At 35.5% G+C, this 17,004-nt stretch overlaps 3 protein-coding genes across 6 annotated transcripts; 2 read left to right on the top strand and 1 right to left on the bottom strand.

The window, feature by feature from the left end:
- The first annotated feature begins 773 nt into the window (after window positions 1–773).
- Window positions 774–3,873, top strand: LOC108195841 (probable LRR receptor-like serine/threonine-protein kinase RKF3). Of its 2 annotated transcripts, none has more exons than XM_064081399.1 (8): window positions 774–1,676; window positions 1,771–1,815; window positions 1,964–2,074; window positions 2,168–2,281; window positions 2,564–2,782; window positions 2,866–2,981; window positions 3,069–3,329; window positions 3,432–3,873. In XM_064081399.1, exons 1-8 carry the CDS (start codon window positions 1,016–1,018, stop codon window positions 3,480–3,482), a joined length of 1,578 nt encoding a protein of 525 aa, XP_063937469.1. In that variant the 5' UTR covers window positions 774–1,015; the 3' UTR covers window positions 3,483–3,873. The 2 variants fall into 2 exon arrangements, with proteins under 2 accessions (XP_063937469.1, XP_017218306.1); XM_017362817.2 differs by having other exon boundaries at window positions 780–1,676; window positions 3,427–3,873.
- Window positions 3,874–6,457: 2,584 nt separating this feature from the next.
- LOC108193258 (spermidine synthase 1) lies at window positions 6,458–9,687 on the top strand. Its single transcript, XM_017359843.2, has 9 exons — window positions 6,458–6,693; window positions 7,486–7,562; window positions 7,670–7,792; window positions 8,013–8,117; window positions 8,347–8,419; window positions 8,550–8,621; window positions 8,863–9,058; window positions 9,144–9,255; window positions 9,359–9,687. The coding sequence occupies exons 1-9, from the start codon at window positions 6,570–6,572 to the stop codon at window positions 9,422–9,424; spliced, it is 948 nt and encodes a 315-aa protein (XP_017215332.1). The 5' UTR covers window positions 6,458–6,569; the 3' UTR covers window positions 9,425–9,687.
- Window positions 9,688–11,001: 1,314 nt separating this feature from the next.
- Window positions 11,002–15,444, bottom strand: LOC108196465 (serine/arginine-rich splicing factor RSZ22). Of its 3 annotated transcripts, none has more exons than XM_017363763.2 (6): window positions 15,306–15,444; window positions 14,526–14,624; window positions 13,847–13,935; window positions 13,023–13,254; window positions 12,592–12,739; window positions 11,002–12,039 (listed from the first exon to the last, which is right to left on the bottom strand). In XM_017363763.2, the coding sequence occupies exons 2-5, from the start codon at window positions 14,612–14,614 to the stop codon at window positions 12,592–12,594; spliced, it is 558 nt and encodes a 185-aa protein (XP_017219252.1). In that variant the 5' UTR covers window positions 14,615–14,624; window positions 15,306–15,444; the 3' UTR covers window positions 11,002–12,039. The 3 variants fall into 3 exon arrangements, with proteins under 3 accessions (XP_017219252.1, XP_017219251.1, XP_063937460.1); XM_017363762.2 differs by having other exon boundaries at window positions 12,596–12,739; XM_064081390.1 differs by having other exon boundaries at window positions 11,817–12,039; window positions 12,596–12,739; window positions 14,526–14,645; window positions 15,306–15,361.
- Between the last annotated feature and the right edge of the window lie 1,560 nt (window positions 15,445–17,004).

The raw sequence follows: 17,004 nt of genomic DNA, 5'->3' as shown, positions 1-17,004 counted from the left end.
ATCATTCTTTTGTGCTGGAAATGAAATTGTATTTTGTTGACATTTTTTCATGAATAAACAATAATGTTCATTTAGATGGGTGGTATAATCAATGTGGATGAAAGTAAGACATTGTCAACAATTAGGCCAATAACTAGCTACAGTACATCCATGTTTATGTTTCAAATAAAACAATTACAAGTGATGCTGAAACTTGGCACAGGACTGATCACTACTATAACAATGGATATGTTGATTCTAACAAACATTTCAGCATTCATCTAAACTTCCAGATTCATGCAATGTTCAAAACCTCTGATGTTCATTTTGTTACCACCTTCACTTATCTGTTTATCTTACTGTAAATTCTGAACAAGATGCAAATAGGTCCAGTCAGTAGGACACTGCAGGAAGGGATCATTAAGCTTTTGTATATCATAACATATTTCAATAAATTGGACATGTTACAATGCCAATATTTTATGTTTCCTCTTCTTGTTTTTTGTTTATTCATGTCTGCTTGTCATTTGTCACAAGAGCATCAAATCACTGCAAACTTGCACCTCTTGACTTTGCCATCTCCGGCAATTGTCGTTATCATATTAGTTGTGAATTGTGATATTAAAATAAAATTAATCAGTATTCACTGTCCTCTTCTCTCATTGCCAAGAAGACTTCATGTTGGGACCAAAAATACATATCGTATTATTATATTGATTCAAGACAATAACAGTGACTACATTGGAATTTTTTTTTTACTATTGAAGTTTTCTTGAGTGCCTAAATATATATGTATATATATATTTGAAAATTTTCTTGCTTCATTCAAGCTTTTATATTTGAAAAACCTATGCAGAGGATGAAATTCTCTTCTTGGTATTTTACATATATACATTGCATGTAGTTTAAAGAGTAAATGGTCATTAAGAATATCTGATGATTCAAGAGTAAGAGGCAGATATACTTCTTCAATTATGGCAAAGTCACCATAATTCCATTTTAGTTTCAGAGAATCATCAGACTCCTCCTCCTCTTTATGGCTGCATCTTTGTCTATGTTCTTTCAAGTTGATCACCCGAAACCATATTCGTGTCTCGTCCTTGTCTTTTCTTTCTTCGCCATCACTAAATTTGGTCTCTCAGAAACCAATTGTGTTCTTGACATTGAATATCCTTTATCCATTGATAACTCAACCTGTAAAGGAGGTGACTGGGACGGTTTTCTCAAAAACAGCTGTTGTGAATCGATTTTCAATGGATTTCTGTATGCCCTAGGAAAGAAAGCGAATGAAACTGGAAAAATATTAATGACTCGGTCAGAGCAAAAGGAATGTTTAGCTTCAATGAATGCAAATGTTTTCAGCTGTGGCCTTGAGAAGCTAACCAATGGAGAAGGTGGTTGCTCTGACTATTCCGTTACTGATGTTCTAGGAAATGATCTGAGAAAGCTTGGTCAAGATTGCGAGGTTTTGGGTTCAAATGACATCTCAAACACTACTTGCCCTGTGTGTTCCAACAGGTTGGATGAGATCAGCGTATCAGCAAATCATGACAAGACTGAAACAGACGTCTGTAAGTTTGCAGTGTTGATCACTTTAACAAGTCAGAGGATTGATGATGTTAAATGGGTTCAGGGATTGTATCAGTGCCTCAATCAGGAACGCGTCGCTTTAGGTGATCAGGGAAGCCTTGTTTTAGGTAAATTGTTAGTTTTAATATACTTGCACTTATGTGGTTTATGCACATATCATTTTCCCATTAACTCTAATCATCGATTGTGTTTCATGCACAGATGATAAAGAAAGCCCGGGCAAAAAGCCTAAAAAATTTGTGCCAGGTGAATCAGTTGTACAAGACTAGATCAGTGATATATAGATATCAGTTGTAATTTTTTGCTTTTAATTTTGAAGAGTTCCACTTGAAATCATAATTTTAATTTATGTTGTTCTATTCCTCATTTCATAGATTCTTTTTGATGGATGCAGGTCTTTGGATTATAGTTGGAGGAATAGTGGGAGTGACAGTACTTTTAACTGTTGCATTATGGATGTGGTCTAGAAAAATCAAGAAAGGAAAACTTCCAGCTGGAAAAGATGGTAATTTTTCCTTGTGAATAATCTTTTTTCTTTAATAACATCGACTAGAGTTTACAGTTGTGAATCTTTTGTCTTCCTTGTTCTACATGACAGCAAAAGAGGATTCAGTATCTGAAGATTCCAGCTATAGTAAAATATCCATCAAAGATGTTTATTCCGCGACAAACAATCTCAATGCCTTGAATTTTATCGGTCAAGGAATAGCTGGTGAGAACTATGTCACTTGTAGCTAGCTAAACGATGCATGTTATAAATGTTCGATGACATTCTATATTAGAGACAATCTCAGAGGAAGTTTTTTATTTAGTATCAATCCTGCTCTTCCAAAAGTCAGTGTAACAACTAAATGATGATTAAAGCTTCTTCTGAGACTACTAAAACATGCATTTTGCACCTAATGACACCGACGGAGACAATTTAGTGACAAACTGTAACCACCCTTTGACACGGAAGATTAAATTTTAATGTGAACTTGTCACCATGTGGCAGGGAAGGTGTATAAGGGCATACTGCCCGACGGTCAGCATATTGCAGTTAAGCACATAATTAATGATGGACAGATGGAAACGTTTGTCCGAGAAGTTACAAGTCTATCCCATGTCAGGCATCCAAATCTGGTAGAAATATTAGGTCATTGTAAAGGAGAAGAAGAATGCTTTCTTATATACGAACTATGCCACAAAGGAAACCTCTCAGAGTGGCTATTCGGTACATTAGCATCTCTTTTCATGAACTAAAGCAAGAATGCTTTCCTTTTTCAACATCTAATGATATTTTTGATGGTAAGATAGGTAAAGAAAAAACCCTGTCTTGGACTCGAAGGCTTGAGATAGCCATTGATTGTGCCAGAGGTCTATGGTTTCTCCATACATATCCTGAAGGCTGCATTGTACACCGAGATATAAAAGTATATATATTATTCAGTCCTAAACTCTTGATTCCATCCAGTTTAATTTCATGAGTTGGTATCTCATTCTCTCCTAAACTTTGGCAGCCAACAAATATTCTTATTTGTTCCAACTACCAAGGAAAACTTTCTGATTTTGGACTATCCAAAGTTATTGCTGTGGATAAATCGTACGTGAGCTCCGAAGTCAGAGGAACATTTGGTTATGTGGATCCGGAGTACAGGATGAACCATCGTGTTAATTCTTCAGGCGATGTTTACAGTTTTGGAATAGTCATTCTGCAGCTCATCTCGGGACAAAGGGTTATTAATCTGGACGCTAACAAACCTATGCCCCTGAGTAAAATGGTGAGTCAAATACTTGTAACAGATTTCGTATAAAATTTGTGATGTGAAATGTACTAGTATCCCCTACTAATCATCTTTTATCATTTCTGTTGACAAGGCAAGATTGGTGACAAGGGGAGGAAATATTATAGACTTTGCAGATCCCAAACTTAATGGGAACTTCTCGGAAGAAGCTTTTGAATTCCTACTTAAGCTAGCCTTGACATGCACTGGTATCAAGCAGCAGAGGCCTTCCATGGAGCAAGTGTTTCGAAAACTCGAAAAAGCTCTTGAGATGTCTGTCTCATGACTCATCTGCCTATAAATTAGTCGAAGCTTCCTACAAGGTTTTGACAAATAATTATTAATGGTCTTTGCAGAAGTACGTATAACATAAATATCTACTAGACATCTTCATATCGGTGGTGCTTATGCAGAGCCAGAAAAGCTAAAACTGGCGATACAGTGTGCTTAGGACATATCCTAAACTATGTAAATCGAGAGGGAAACAAAAAATTATACGTTTATATTGTCGTGAATAAGAGAAAATTTATTATGAGTATCAGTTTGATTTTGTATATCATCTGTGTTGTGGAGGTTGATGAGCTCTGCTATTCAATGTTTTTAGGATTCTATTCTACTTTTCCATGAGCTAAGTAGAGATCTTTACTTAAACCAACGTGCTTATCAGCTTATGCCTCAGCGTTCCTTTGACTACCGGAAACCATAAACTTGCAACCTCAAATAGCGACAGGGACGAACCAAGAATATATTTTGAAAGGACAAACCTAATATTAAATTTTTTGTAATACATCAAGTACTTCAAATTGCTAGAAAACCTATAATGTCAATATGATTTTTTAGCTTGGGAGGTTTAGTATCCACATACTTTATTAGTTTAATGAATTAAAAAAAATCATTTCCAAATTTTTAATTATAAACTAACAAAATTTATATGTTTTTGGGGACAAAAACCGCCCCTTCCGTGGCTTGGGCCAGGCATGTAGAATCAACTTTGGTAGCAATTGAAGAATTGTCTCATTTTGCAGGCGTGCCGGGCCCAGCCGAGCTGGGAAAAAGAAAAACCATAAGCGGGATGCTGGGTATAGCAGATTTTACACACGGTTCCACAGTTCGACGATTCGCGGATTAAGTTGGCAGTTCACGCGTTAGCACAATTGATATCTTTGGAGGGATAAGTTTGTAACATACGCCAAGTATTATGTGAAACCATTAACGACACTAATGAGGACAATTCTATGATAAACTTTGATGAGTTGCTCAAAATCCATGTCAGCCAACAGTGATTCTGTTAGTAAGGGTGTAGCAACTGTCATGACCTTCTTTTCAAATTGGTATGGGATGAAATTGCATTCTAACCATGTTCTTCTCACGTGCCGATTCGGCTAGGCGGGCCGTGACGCTTGGTCAAGACAGTTCATATCGGTTTGAACCAAACGTGAAGAAAGCAGGTTAAATGACGGTTCGATCTGGCACGAACCGCCCGTGAGGTCCGCTCTAGTAGCACTATATTCGCATATTTGAATCCGTTGAATTCAACACCAACATCACGTGTAAATTATCAAAACTAGTATTTATGCCCGCTACGCATGGCTTTAATTTAAAAAATTTTATTTTTAATTTTATTTAAATTGAATTTTAAGCATATATATGAAAATGATACTTAACTTGTATATATAATGTTGTATTTTGTGATTTGAATCTAAAATGTGGACGATAAAGAAGAATAGTGAAATTCTCTCGTATTTTATTTTTTACCTTATATGAAAACAATTGTTACTTTTAGGGTTTTTTTCGGTTAAAAGTTCTTCATAAATAAATTGATTAATATTTGTAATTATATTAAATCAAACTCAAATTGTTCGTTACAATAGAAATTTTTTACTAACAAACAAAAAACAGAAAAAGGTTAGTATCATTTTAAAAAGGTTGTGATAATACTGTTTTAAGTCCAACTTAACGATTACTAAATTTTTTCTGGATTAATACTGTAATTAATTTTTGGGCTCGGCCCTAAGTAATGGGCTTGTCCAATATATCATATTTGTAGACACAATTGTCTTCAAATTAAAAGATTTAGTGGAGTCAAGACAAAGCTGGTCTAAAGAAAGAGTAAAGGTGTAGTCAAACACTTGTCTTTGAACTCAAGTCTACACAACGAACGCGCAGGTCTCGGCATCGGCTTTGCAATGAGGTCAGTTTTTGGTACCTTCACACATTATCTTTCATCCTCTTAATTCTGATGACTCTGATAAATAAAATAAATTTAATGTACTTTTGTTATTATTTCAGATCTATGGAATCTACTGGTATTCTAGCTGAAAAGTTTTGCATTGGCTTAACTACAACGACACACTGTCAAATGAACTGGTTTTCTATGATTAAACCTACATTTACTGATTTATGCTGATTCGGCTAACCGCTTGGTCAAGACAGTTCATATCGGTTTGAACCAAACGTGAAGAAAGCAGGTTAAATGACAGTTCGATGCGGCACAAACCGCCCGTGAGGCCAGCTCTAGCAGCACTATATTCGCGTATTTGAATCCGCTGAATTCAAACACCAACGTTACGTGTAAATTATCAAAATTCTGGACTTCTGACCTATAATAGTTCAGCTGATGGACTTATATTTTGTAGATGGTTAGCTTGGGCCGTGTAAATTATCAAAATTCTGGACTTCTGGCCTATAATTCAGTTCAGCTGATGGACTTATATTTTGTAGATGGTTAGCTTGAGGCCCATCTACGTAAACATGTAAACTTTTGTTCATCTCTTAATCAACTATCTATGAATTTATAATTTAACACAATATACAGACTGGGCTAAGATCCCAATGCAAATTCATGGCCCGCAACTCCTGACAACCCAAACCAAACCCTAATCGAGTGCCTCGTCAATTTTATAATACTACCCCTTTTCATCATTCATGTTTACACACGTACACAACATCATCCGACATCCATTACTCTCAAAATTTTAAATTATAAATAAATTCAAAAATCAATAAAACAAATTTACACTATAATATAGGAGTACACACCTAGCCTTAAAAAAGACTGATTTAGCATCTTTATGATGTGATTATTACTTTTTATTTGCTAAATGTAATTATTACTTAAACATTCTTAAACGTGATATATACACACACTACACGCACTTTGATAGGGTTTTTTTTGTTCTTTCTTTCAAGTGGGAAAGAGAGACTTCACAGAGAGACAAAGAGAGAGACAGAGAGAGTATGGCAGCTGGAGAAGGGAACGGTGTGGTTCCAGTTGAGATGGAAGGAGCTAATAGCAATAATAACAACAATATATCAAGTGTTATATCTGGATGGTTTTCAGAAATTAGCCCAATGTGGCCTGGTATACTTTCCTTCATTATCTACATGTACCCTTTTATTAATTTTTTTTCCTGTATTTATATTTTGTTGGCTACTCATACAATTTAATTCACCATGGGTAGGGATATTATTGCTGTGTATTAGCCCCTTTTTCTAAAAAGGAAGCCCCAGCTCTTGATTTTCTTGGACTTGTATGAATTTGTGTTGTGTTTTAGCTGTGCCCAGTTGCAAGTGCTCAATTTACCAAAAAGTTCTCATCTTTTTAGTGAAAATAATATTAAATTTGATGAGAATATGTTCTCGATTTGTTGGTTTGGTTTGCTTTCGATTTAAGCTGTTTGTAATTGTCCTTGTGTGCTCAAAGATACAATTTTTTTTCCCGGGGAGATGGTGAAGTAGTGGATATGCACTTACACTATCTAAAGTAATCTACTGCAATTGATCAAGCACAGAGAATGCCCTTTGACAGTAAGGCGTGGTTACATGTAATAGTTTAATAAATGTAACTTATGCATCTTAACATCTTTGGATATCTGTGTCGCTGCCATATGGCTCGGTCCGTTGGTGAATGGTGATGAGGTTGCTGACAGATTTAGAAAGTAATACTTCCTGACTGCGTTTATGTTTAAGTTCTGCAACAGACGTACATAAATTAGACCTACTGTAACATAGACCGTTGACAGTTTTGCCCCTATTACAATTTGATTTTCTTTACCTTTGTTGTAATCCAAGTCAGCCTCATTAGTAATTACTTAGTTGGCAATTGCTCTACGAGGGGATATTTTTTTTACTTGTGATGCCTGATCAATTTCAGGAGAAGCCCACTCATTGAAGGTGGAGGAAATACTATTTCAAGGGAAGTCTGAGTACCAAAATGTTATGGTCTTTCAGGTATTTAAGATCTATAATTGTATGTTCCCCCTATATAAGATTGTGAACAAATAGCTGCAGTCCTATATTGTTGTTCTAAAAGTCTTATTTCCCTCTACTTGTTGCAGTCTGCCACGTACGGGAAGGTCCTTGTTTTAGATGGAGTCATTCAACTCACTGAGAGAGACGAATGTGCATATCAAGAGATGATTACTCATCTTCCACTTTGTTCAATTTCAAATCCGAAGAAGGTTTTTGATTTTAAGCCTCCTCTTAGAAGTAGTGGTGTTCTATCTATCTGGTAATTAAAGGAAAAGGCAGAAGACAAACTGAGTCGTGTCGTATTGATCTTCACGAGGACTGATTTGCTATTTAATTAATTTACTGTGACTGAATTACAAATTATCTTTTATATATTAGTCTGAAATAATATTCTCAATTTTCATATAAGTATTTGTACTTATCTCTCAGGTTTTGGTTATCGGAGGGGGAGATGGTGGTGTCTTGCGGGAGGTGTCTCGCCATTCTACAGTTGAGCAGATAGACATCTGTGAGATTGATAAGATGGTAGTTGATGTGAGTCAACAATGATTACTTAAATCATCTTTTCTCCTTGTTCCATCAAAATATTATAATTAAAATACACTACAAGTCACAAAGTGTAGTACTGGAATGTGATGGTAATAGAAATTATTACATGGTCACACACTAAACCTGCATAAACCAATTATGAGACAAATGTGTTTCAGTTTAATACCTCAGTCTAACTACCCATGGTATAATATCTAAATTTTTGGTCTTTCAGGTGTCTAAACAATTTTTTCCTGAGGTTGCCATTGGATATGAGGATCCACGCGTGAAGCTACACATTGGTGATGGTATACAAAGAATGCTTCCTTTCTGTTCCCTTTTGTACCTAACAGTTAATTGTTTTTTGACTTCTTGCACCTGCAGGGGTTGCATTCATGTACCTTACAATTAATGCTTTTCGACTTCTTGCACTTGCAGGGGTTGCATTTCTAAAGGCTGTTCCCGAGGGCACATATGATGCAGTAATAGTGGACTCTTCTGATCCCATAGGTAACAGAAATATACTTTAAAAAGGATGGGTACGATATAGATCTTCACTTCCATTACCACCCACCCATACATTAAAAACAATGAAGCACATGTAGAAAAACTCAGAGAGGACTGAATCAATAGATTACCTATGCATTTGTAGGTCTCTTTTGTTAGTTTACCCCAATGTACCTACTTTTATGGATTATAAACAATAAATATTAGTGCTCACCTTGATGTCTGTATATAATCAAATATGCAGGTCCGGCACAAGAGCTCTTTGAGAAACCATTTTTCAAGTCGGTATCAAAAGCTCTTCGTCCTGGAGGTGTTGTTTGCACTCAAGCTGAAAGCATTTGGCTTCATATGCACATAATTGAAGACATTGTTGCAAACTGCCGCCAAATTTTCAAAGGCTCAGTCAACTATGCATGGACAACAGTTCCCACGTACCCAAGGTTCACACTTTCTCTTACTCTGCAGTTCAGCATATAACCCAACATTATACTTCTATTTTATGCCACTCTTGTTACATTTTTGTAGTGGGGTTATTGGTTTTATGCTCTGTTCTACTGATGGAGCCCCAGTTGACTTTAAACACCCGGTGAGCCAGATAGACGAGTCTGCCCGACCACTGAAGTTTTACAACCCTGAAGTATGTTTCATTTTCTTAGACATCTCTAGTTTACTACCCTTGTGTATATCTTGTTTCTTGATGATCTTTGTCTAGTTCTTACTTTTTTTCCTTTTGCTAACAGATTCACACAGCTGCTTTCTGTTTACCAACTTTTGCTAAGAAGGTGATTGAGGCGAAATCTGTATAGGGACCATTTTTTGGAGCATTGGAGAATTTCACGATTAAGCTGTTGTAGAGTTCTCGACTTTGTGTCCTCAGTGTGAAGCAGTCCTAAAATCAGAAGGATATATGTGAACAGATGTGCCCACGCTTTAATACAAATGCAAGTGATGGAATCTACAAGACCGAGTCTTGAGCTTTTGACATTTATCCTTATAGTTCTTTGTTGAGAGAATTTATTTCCAAATGAAATTTGATAATTCTTATGTTATGTTGAGTTTTGAGTTTTTATATCAGTTTTTCATATCAATGTATGTTAAGTTGGTATTTCCATTAGGATGATCCAGGAAACAGGAAAAAGAGTTAATATACATGAGAAGAGTATGAGTTGCAACTTTCTTGACATGCAAGATGCAACATACAAATTTGCTTTAACCGAAAACTAGACTCTCTATGTAACAGAAGCCATGGTATCTGTAAGTTGCCAATTTCTAAACCTATTGATTGGGATTGATACCAACTAGATCACCATTCTATTGTGATTGGTCCTGTTGTGTAGTTTTAAGTCCAAAGATCACATTTTTCTTCGAAAACAGAAGCAGAATCAGTGAGCACCAAATCAAAAGAATCCCTCAGATTGTGGGGAGGGGTTGTGAAAAGTGATAGGAGGCAACCTAAAAATCTCATCTTTGACATTCAACAACATATACGTGATCCAACTAAACATGACAACGTATGGTTTTGGTCTTGTTCAGTTTAGCAATTTTTCGATTTACAAAATTATCTTAATTTATTCCAACTTTCTTTCTATTAATGCATGTGTTTTTGTTAACATAGTTATTCGTCCATGATAGATTAAAACAATCCCTCAAAAAATCGTGTAGGATTACCTTTCTCATGATAAGGGTGAAGCATTAATTCCTGATTAATTGACCTTTTGTTATCCCTGTTAGAACCCAATTTTTATTCCGATATAATAAATAAGCATGTGTTATCAAAATTTTGTATTGGCATTCAAAAATTTATCAAATTTAAATTGCATTATTTTTCCAAAAATATCAAATTCAACATACAATTTATCATACTCCCTCCGTCCCCCGAATTGTGGAAGACGGGGACGCGACACACACCTTAGTGCTTTTGTAAAATATAGTTCTATAACTAATTTAACATTTCCTTTTCTAAATGAAAATTTAAATATTAAATTTCTATTAGATAAAAAATCTTAAAAATAAGTTAAAAAACTATACTATGCAGAAACATTAAAGTAAGTGCATGTCAAACTATGGGAAAAAAAATAATTCGGGAGATGCTAATATATGAGTAGAAAACAAAAATAAATAATTCGGGAGACAGCTAATAAATGAGTAGAAAACCGAGGGCTTACTAGAATAGATTTTCTAGCCTCCAGTCGGAGTCTGGTACAGGTATTCTGTGCTTTGTTTGAGTGTGAAAACTAAAATCAACTCAAATTCAGACTATACATGAAAAGTAAAACAGAGGGAAAGAGTCATAGTTACGGAACCACTAATGTGCCATCTTTCTGTGTTGAGTGATATTTTTCTGTTCAGGGCAGACTTCCGTAAAAAGTTTGGCAAAAATAAATGAGCTCAAAGATTTAACACTCTTTTGTGCCTCTTGATAATCAAAGTAATCATAGTAACATACAAAAGTATACTAAAATTCACTTCCAAACACTAAAAAGGGGTAGCTGTAGACCAGGTTAGTAGCACATTGTCCTCTCATTTATAAACTTGTCCATCTCATAGCTTGAATAGGACACCTAGTAAGCAGATGTGCTTTTGGAGGTTCACTTGGTGATGGTCTCAAATTCCCGAGGGGTGATATACTTTGATGATGATCAAGACGCTTTAAAAGGTTACATTCAACTTGCAGCTAAAGAAAGGTGACTGAACAATAACCAGCTCCAATTATCTTCAGGCATGTGGCAGGGTACGATGAGGTTCAAACTATAAGCATCAGATTCGTTCTTGCAGGTGAAGATTTTGTCTATCAGAAATCAAGTTTATGAACCTTTTGCAATCCTAACTGAACACTCAATACGAACCACAAGCCAAAACACAGTATCGCCTGGTCTTGCGCAGAGAAGCATAGAGTATAACATTGTAGACTATGACGAGAAGACGTGATAAACAGTAGAGAAGCTATGAAGAAGCGAAGATGCAATAAACAGCAGAGAAGCGGAGATTGTATAACCATGTGTATTACCAAACGATGATGCGATAAACAGCATAGTAGCAGATTTGTTAACCATGTGGACAATGAAGCGAAGATGCGAATCATGCCCATGTAGGTGATCACAGCACCTCAGCACAAAAATATAAAACATTCTCAGTCATATTTAGTTACTTAATATAATATAACGGCAAAGATTAGCAAACAATAATAGCACAAAGATATCTAAAAAACTGAAAATATTAAAATAGACCTCCAGCCAACGCAAAATTGGAGTCCAAATGCCCCTTTTGGCGGCTATTAAGTGCAGCAGCATTCAGAGTCAGGTTCATGACAAGAACTAATATAACATAACTAATTTTTCACCCGTCCTATCAGAGAACTTATATGCTGGAATCGTCTCATCTCCATTGAAGTTGCATCCACTCCTTACTCCAGCCTTATATTCTGCAAAAATAACAATTCATTAAAATTAAAAATATTTGAAAAGAATTAGAAGAGCTCACCGGTCTAACAATAATAAGAAGAAAACCTACAACTGCACAATTGAAACAGCGAAAGTTAGGTACAAATATCAGAAGCACTTGATCAAATCTTTAACAAAGAGTGGGGGTAGAGAACAGAACCCAACCTTATCAAAGCAAGTAAATGTGATCTCGGATCTAAAATCTCACTTTAAGTAATTCACTTTAAATCTTTAACAAAGAGTGGGGGTAGAGAACAGAACCCAACCTTATCAAAGCAACTTTTATTCTTTTCACGTGATATATTTCCACATGGTAGGACAAACAGGAATAACTTAATACACGGCTAGAAATATTTGGTAAATATACAATTCTGTATTCAAACTTACGAAAAGAAATATATCAAGTGATCTGTTGTAGATACAATATGAGATGGTGGATGCATGTTGCCAGAAAGGTAAATGGTGCGTGAAGGATCCAGTGAATGAGGAACATATCAATAACACATAATAGAACTTTCTGCAAGGGAATATACCTACCCATTAGCATAGGGTGAATCACGGCGAGCACGGCGATATGGGGGAGGGGATCTGCTAATGCTCCTACCACGGCGAGGAGGAGGAGAAATGCTGTAACGCCTTGGTGACCTCCTTCCACGTGGACTGTAACGTGGGCTATAGCTCCTGTATCAACTTGAGAATGTTATGAACAAATCCAGGAGTAAATTTGGCATGGTTAATAATAAAACATATATCAATCCTCCAAAAGCAGAATCACAAACAGTGCTCATGTAAATTATATTAGCGTGGAAGATCATTATATTGTGCATCAGCATCCAAGACAGCAAGTAACTTCATTTGCAGGCAAGTGATCATAGTGTACGATATAGCAAAACAAGTTCTTTAAACAGCATCATCTATCACTCACTAAACTCCATTCTACTTAATAATGATATAAAGCAGCTACCTCCGCCCATAGCTTGGACTCCTGCGACGTCTAGGACTAATACTTCGACGGCGTCCACTTCCCAGGCCTCTTGAACCAATTCGCAAGCGACACTCTCTAGCAAAGTGACCAGGCTCTCCACATTCGTAGCACTTTGAGTCCTCACCACCACCTCGTCCACCACGGCCACCACCACGGCCTCCACCACCTCCCTTTGAATTGTGTGACAGCTCCACACGCCAGCCATTCTTCCCTGTTACATAAGAAGTCATTATACTCCTTAAATGCTAAAGTAATGAACATAATAAGAGAAACTTCTTTGAGTCACCATATTAATGAACAAATCTCATGGGTAAAAAGGAACTGATAGCATAAAACAAAATTCACAGATACACATGATATGAAGTAATAAATGTATGCACATACAGGGCAGACAACTATCAAAATACACATCGTCTTGAATGAGTTCACTTAATTTTAATGGAACCTGCACTGTTTTTAGTATGGGAACAACTGGCTGAAGGTGGAGGCATTTGACCTAATTTAATTCTAGAAGAATTGATTGAAGACGATAATTATAATGAGTTGCAAGAGATTTTTGTTTTAGTCGTCAAGTACACAAAACTGAAAGCACCTACAATCTACATAAGCATTCAATTCTAATAGAAGCACATCAAAGTGCCACCACCAACACATTCATTAACAACAGATGGAGCAATATTTCTAATATATGCATATATGCGAGTACAAGGCAATCAAGCACTGTCATATATAGAAAGACATAAATATTACCGACCATCAGCAATCAAGCATTGTTATATACAGAAAGCATAAATGTTACCGACCGTCCAATTCCTTAATAGCATCATGAGCATCCCTGCTATCATCAAACTCAACAAAAGCATAACCAGGTGGTCTCCGAGCAACCCACACGCTGCACAGTTAAATTGAGACAAAACCAACATTAGAAAAGGTAAACAAATGGGAAGAACTAAAGAAGGCACCTCTTTAAGAATAAAGGTACGTATAAACACACGGCATATTTAACAAGAGAATCACAAAGGTTGTTCAATTGAGCTTTACCCAACCCAAAAAAAAACTACTATGTTAGATAATACAACATGAACAGAACGTGATAAACAACCACTACACTGACCCTTCATTGCTATGCACAATATCTTGGCTGACATTATTTTAAACCTCAAAATTTTCAAGAGTCCATGATGGGCAAAACTAGACAATACAGCAAAACAGCCATTACAAGCTGTAATTGATAGCAAATATAGCATTTTTTTTATGTTTAGAGCAAATTCGTTGCAATTAAAAATACCATTTTCAAGGATCACTAGAAAACAAGTATAAAAAAAAATGGAATACTCCCCAAACTTGTAGCAAATTATTATATTCCCATATTCCCATATTACAAAATATTAGAAACTAACAAACACAAAATTCCAGAAGAGAAGTACATTAAGCACACAGACTTTCCTATGATAATTATTTCAGGAAAAAAGAGAGAATTACCTTCTCAAAACGCCATAGACACGGAACTCATCTTCAAGTTCTCTCTCTGATACTCGTGGGTCAAGATTTCCAACATAAACCCGAGACATTATCTCCAACCTATTCACCACAAACCAACACCTTAAACAAAACTATCCATCAAAAACTCATATAAACACACAAACATGTAGCTAATCAAGCTAAAATATAGCTAATCAACCTAAATTACAAACGATAAAACAAAAGTGGGAACCTTTATGACATAAATCAAGAAGGAACACCATAACCAATACCCAGGGAACCAAACAATACTTCGCGGTGACAAAATTGAAAATTTTCACATGTAAACATTACCTAATCAAACTAATTTACACGAAACCATAAAAATAGCAGGGTTTATCACACAATTCAATAAAATCAAACCAAAAAACCCAAACAACAATTTCAGTAAAAAAAAACCCCGAAAAGTTCACATATACATGTACCTAATCAACCCAAATTACAACCAATCAGGCTAAAACTAGGGTTTACACTACACAAATCAGGAATCAAAACACACACACACACACACACAGCTAATCAACCCAAATTTTAAAAGATGAAGGAAAGATAACAATTTTCATCACATGTACAAGAACCCAACAAGTTGATCAACCCAAATCACAATCAATCAAACAAATCATATTATTCACGTACATGTAGCAATTTAATGTTAATTACAAGCGATAAAGCAAAATCTAGGGCTTTAATTACATAAATTCTACTAAAAATTGGATGATTTTCATAAATTAAAAAGCTTACCTTGAAAACTTGATTGATCTTCTGTGGACTGAAAAGAGGGGAATTGCAAAACCCTAATTGATTTTGAGGCAATTAATAATGGGCAAGCTATGTAATGTAATTAAACTTTATAGTCCCATGTAAAGATCTTTGATCCGACCGGCTTGATGGGCCACTTGTTAATTGGGCTGAGATTTTGGGCTATTAAAGGTATGGTAAAATCTAGGGTGAATACACTGTTTTTGCTAAAAAAAAAATACATTGTTTGTTGTGAAATAAAATAATATAAGAGACTAGAAGAGAGAAATGGAGAGAATATGGATCTTATTAATCTCATCTCAAACAATTTACATGCACCTCTTTATATAGGATAATTGACATAGGTTACAAGAGTAGTGAAAAGCCAAAGGTTGGCAAGTTCAAAGGGTAAGAGTTAAATAGTTAGGAATACAAGAAGTCATCCATATAATTGTTCATAACACTCCCCCTTGGATGACTTGTATCAACATCATGTCTCGTTAAAACCTTACTAGGAAAAACCCCGTGGGGAAAACCCTAGTGAAGGAAAAAGAGTACATGAGTTGTACAAAACAAAAATAAATCATTTATGTCTCCTCCTCATCACGATATGACAATTTCTTGAAGTCTGTGCATCCCGATCCGGTGTACCAATTTCTCAAAAGAAATGGTAAGAAGTGTCTTTGTCAACAAATCTTTAATGTATTCCTCATTCCACGTGATGCTGCCTCATTAAAATTTGCATGTAACAATTTATTTCATAACAAAAAAATCTCTAATATTTTTTATATAAATATTCATTTTCAGATCTCTCATTATCGTAATTCAAATAAGCATTTCGCTCCTGCAAAAATAACTCAAAATCCTTGTGAAATAGGTTAGTGGAGATCGAATAAAATAATATATATGTAACATCAGAATTCACACATATTCAGATAAGACATATTTATAATTATGTCAAGACATATATATTTGATAAATACGTTTTACTTTACTTAAGTACGGCATTTCAAGACCGAGAATTTCTTTCTAATTGTTCGCAAAAGTTAGTGTACCATCATGTACTTATAATCCTTCTGGGATTCATATATAACAATATATCATTCATCCAGGAGTAATTGTTCTTTCAATATATACACTAGAGACACATTCTAGTTTCCATCTGCTCTGACCAGAGACTTTATGAGTTGTCATCTATAATTTTGATATACAATGATAACATGTATTTGTCAAAATAATTTTGTGTTGGACTGCTCGTCCGAATCCCTTTTCCATTTCAGAGGGTATAGTTCTCGAGAGTTTGTTATACTGCTTCAGGCAGTTAAGATCCTTCTAGGATGATTATTGTCAAGTGGGTCGTATAAAACTTAAACTGAACCTTCACATTTTGCGGGACTATTTCGCAATCAAATAATCATTTTCACCACAAATACTATTACTCTTCATAACCAACAAAAGGTTATCATACAAGTATTTAAGCTTTACATTTCTAGAATTTCATTTTGTTTTCGCACAAATAATCATTCATATCCCACCGACTTGACACCTTTGGGTGTGTGAACTGCAGTTCCAAATATTTCTTTATTTTCAAGAGATAATGATTCGTAGGGCGCACTATTTTCACAACTTCAGGTGAGAGGACTACTGGTCCAAATAATTTTTCTTTATAATTGCCTCAATTATATCCTTTATTCTTTGGCCA

Source organism: Daucus carota, chromosome 7 (assembly GCF_001625215.2).
Source record: "Daucus carota subsp. sativus chromosome 7, DH1 v3.0, whole genome shotgun sequence".
NCBI classification, from domain to species: domain Eukaryota; kingdom Viridiplantae; phylum Streptophyta; class Magnoliopsida; order Apiales; family Apiaceae; genus Daucus; species Daucus carota.
The sequence above is the reverse complement of the archived record's forward strand: the minus strand, read 5'-3'. Positions and strand labels throughout refer to the sequence as shown.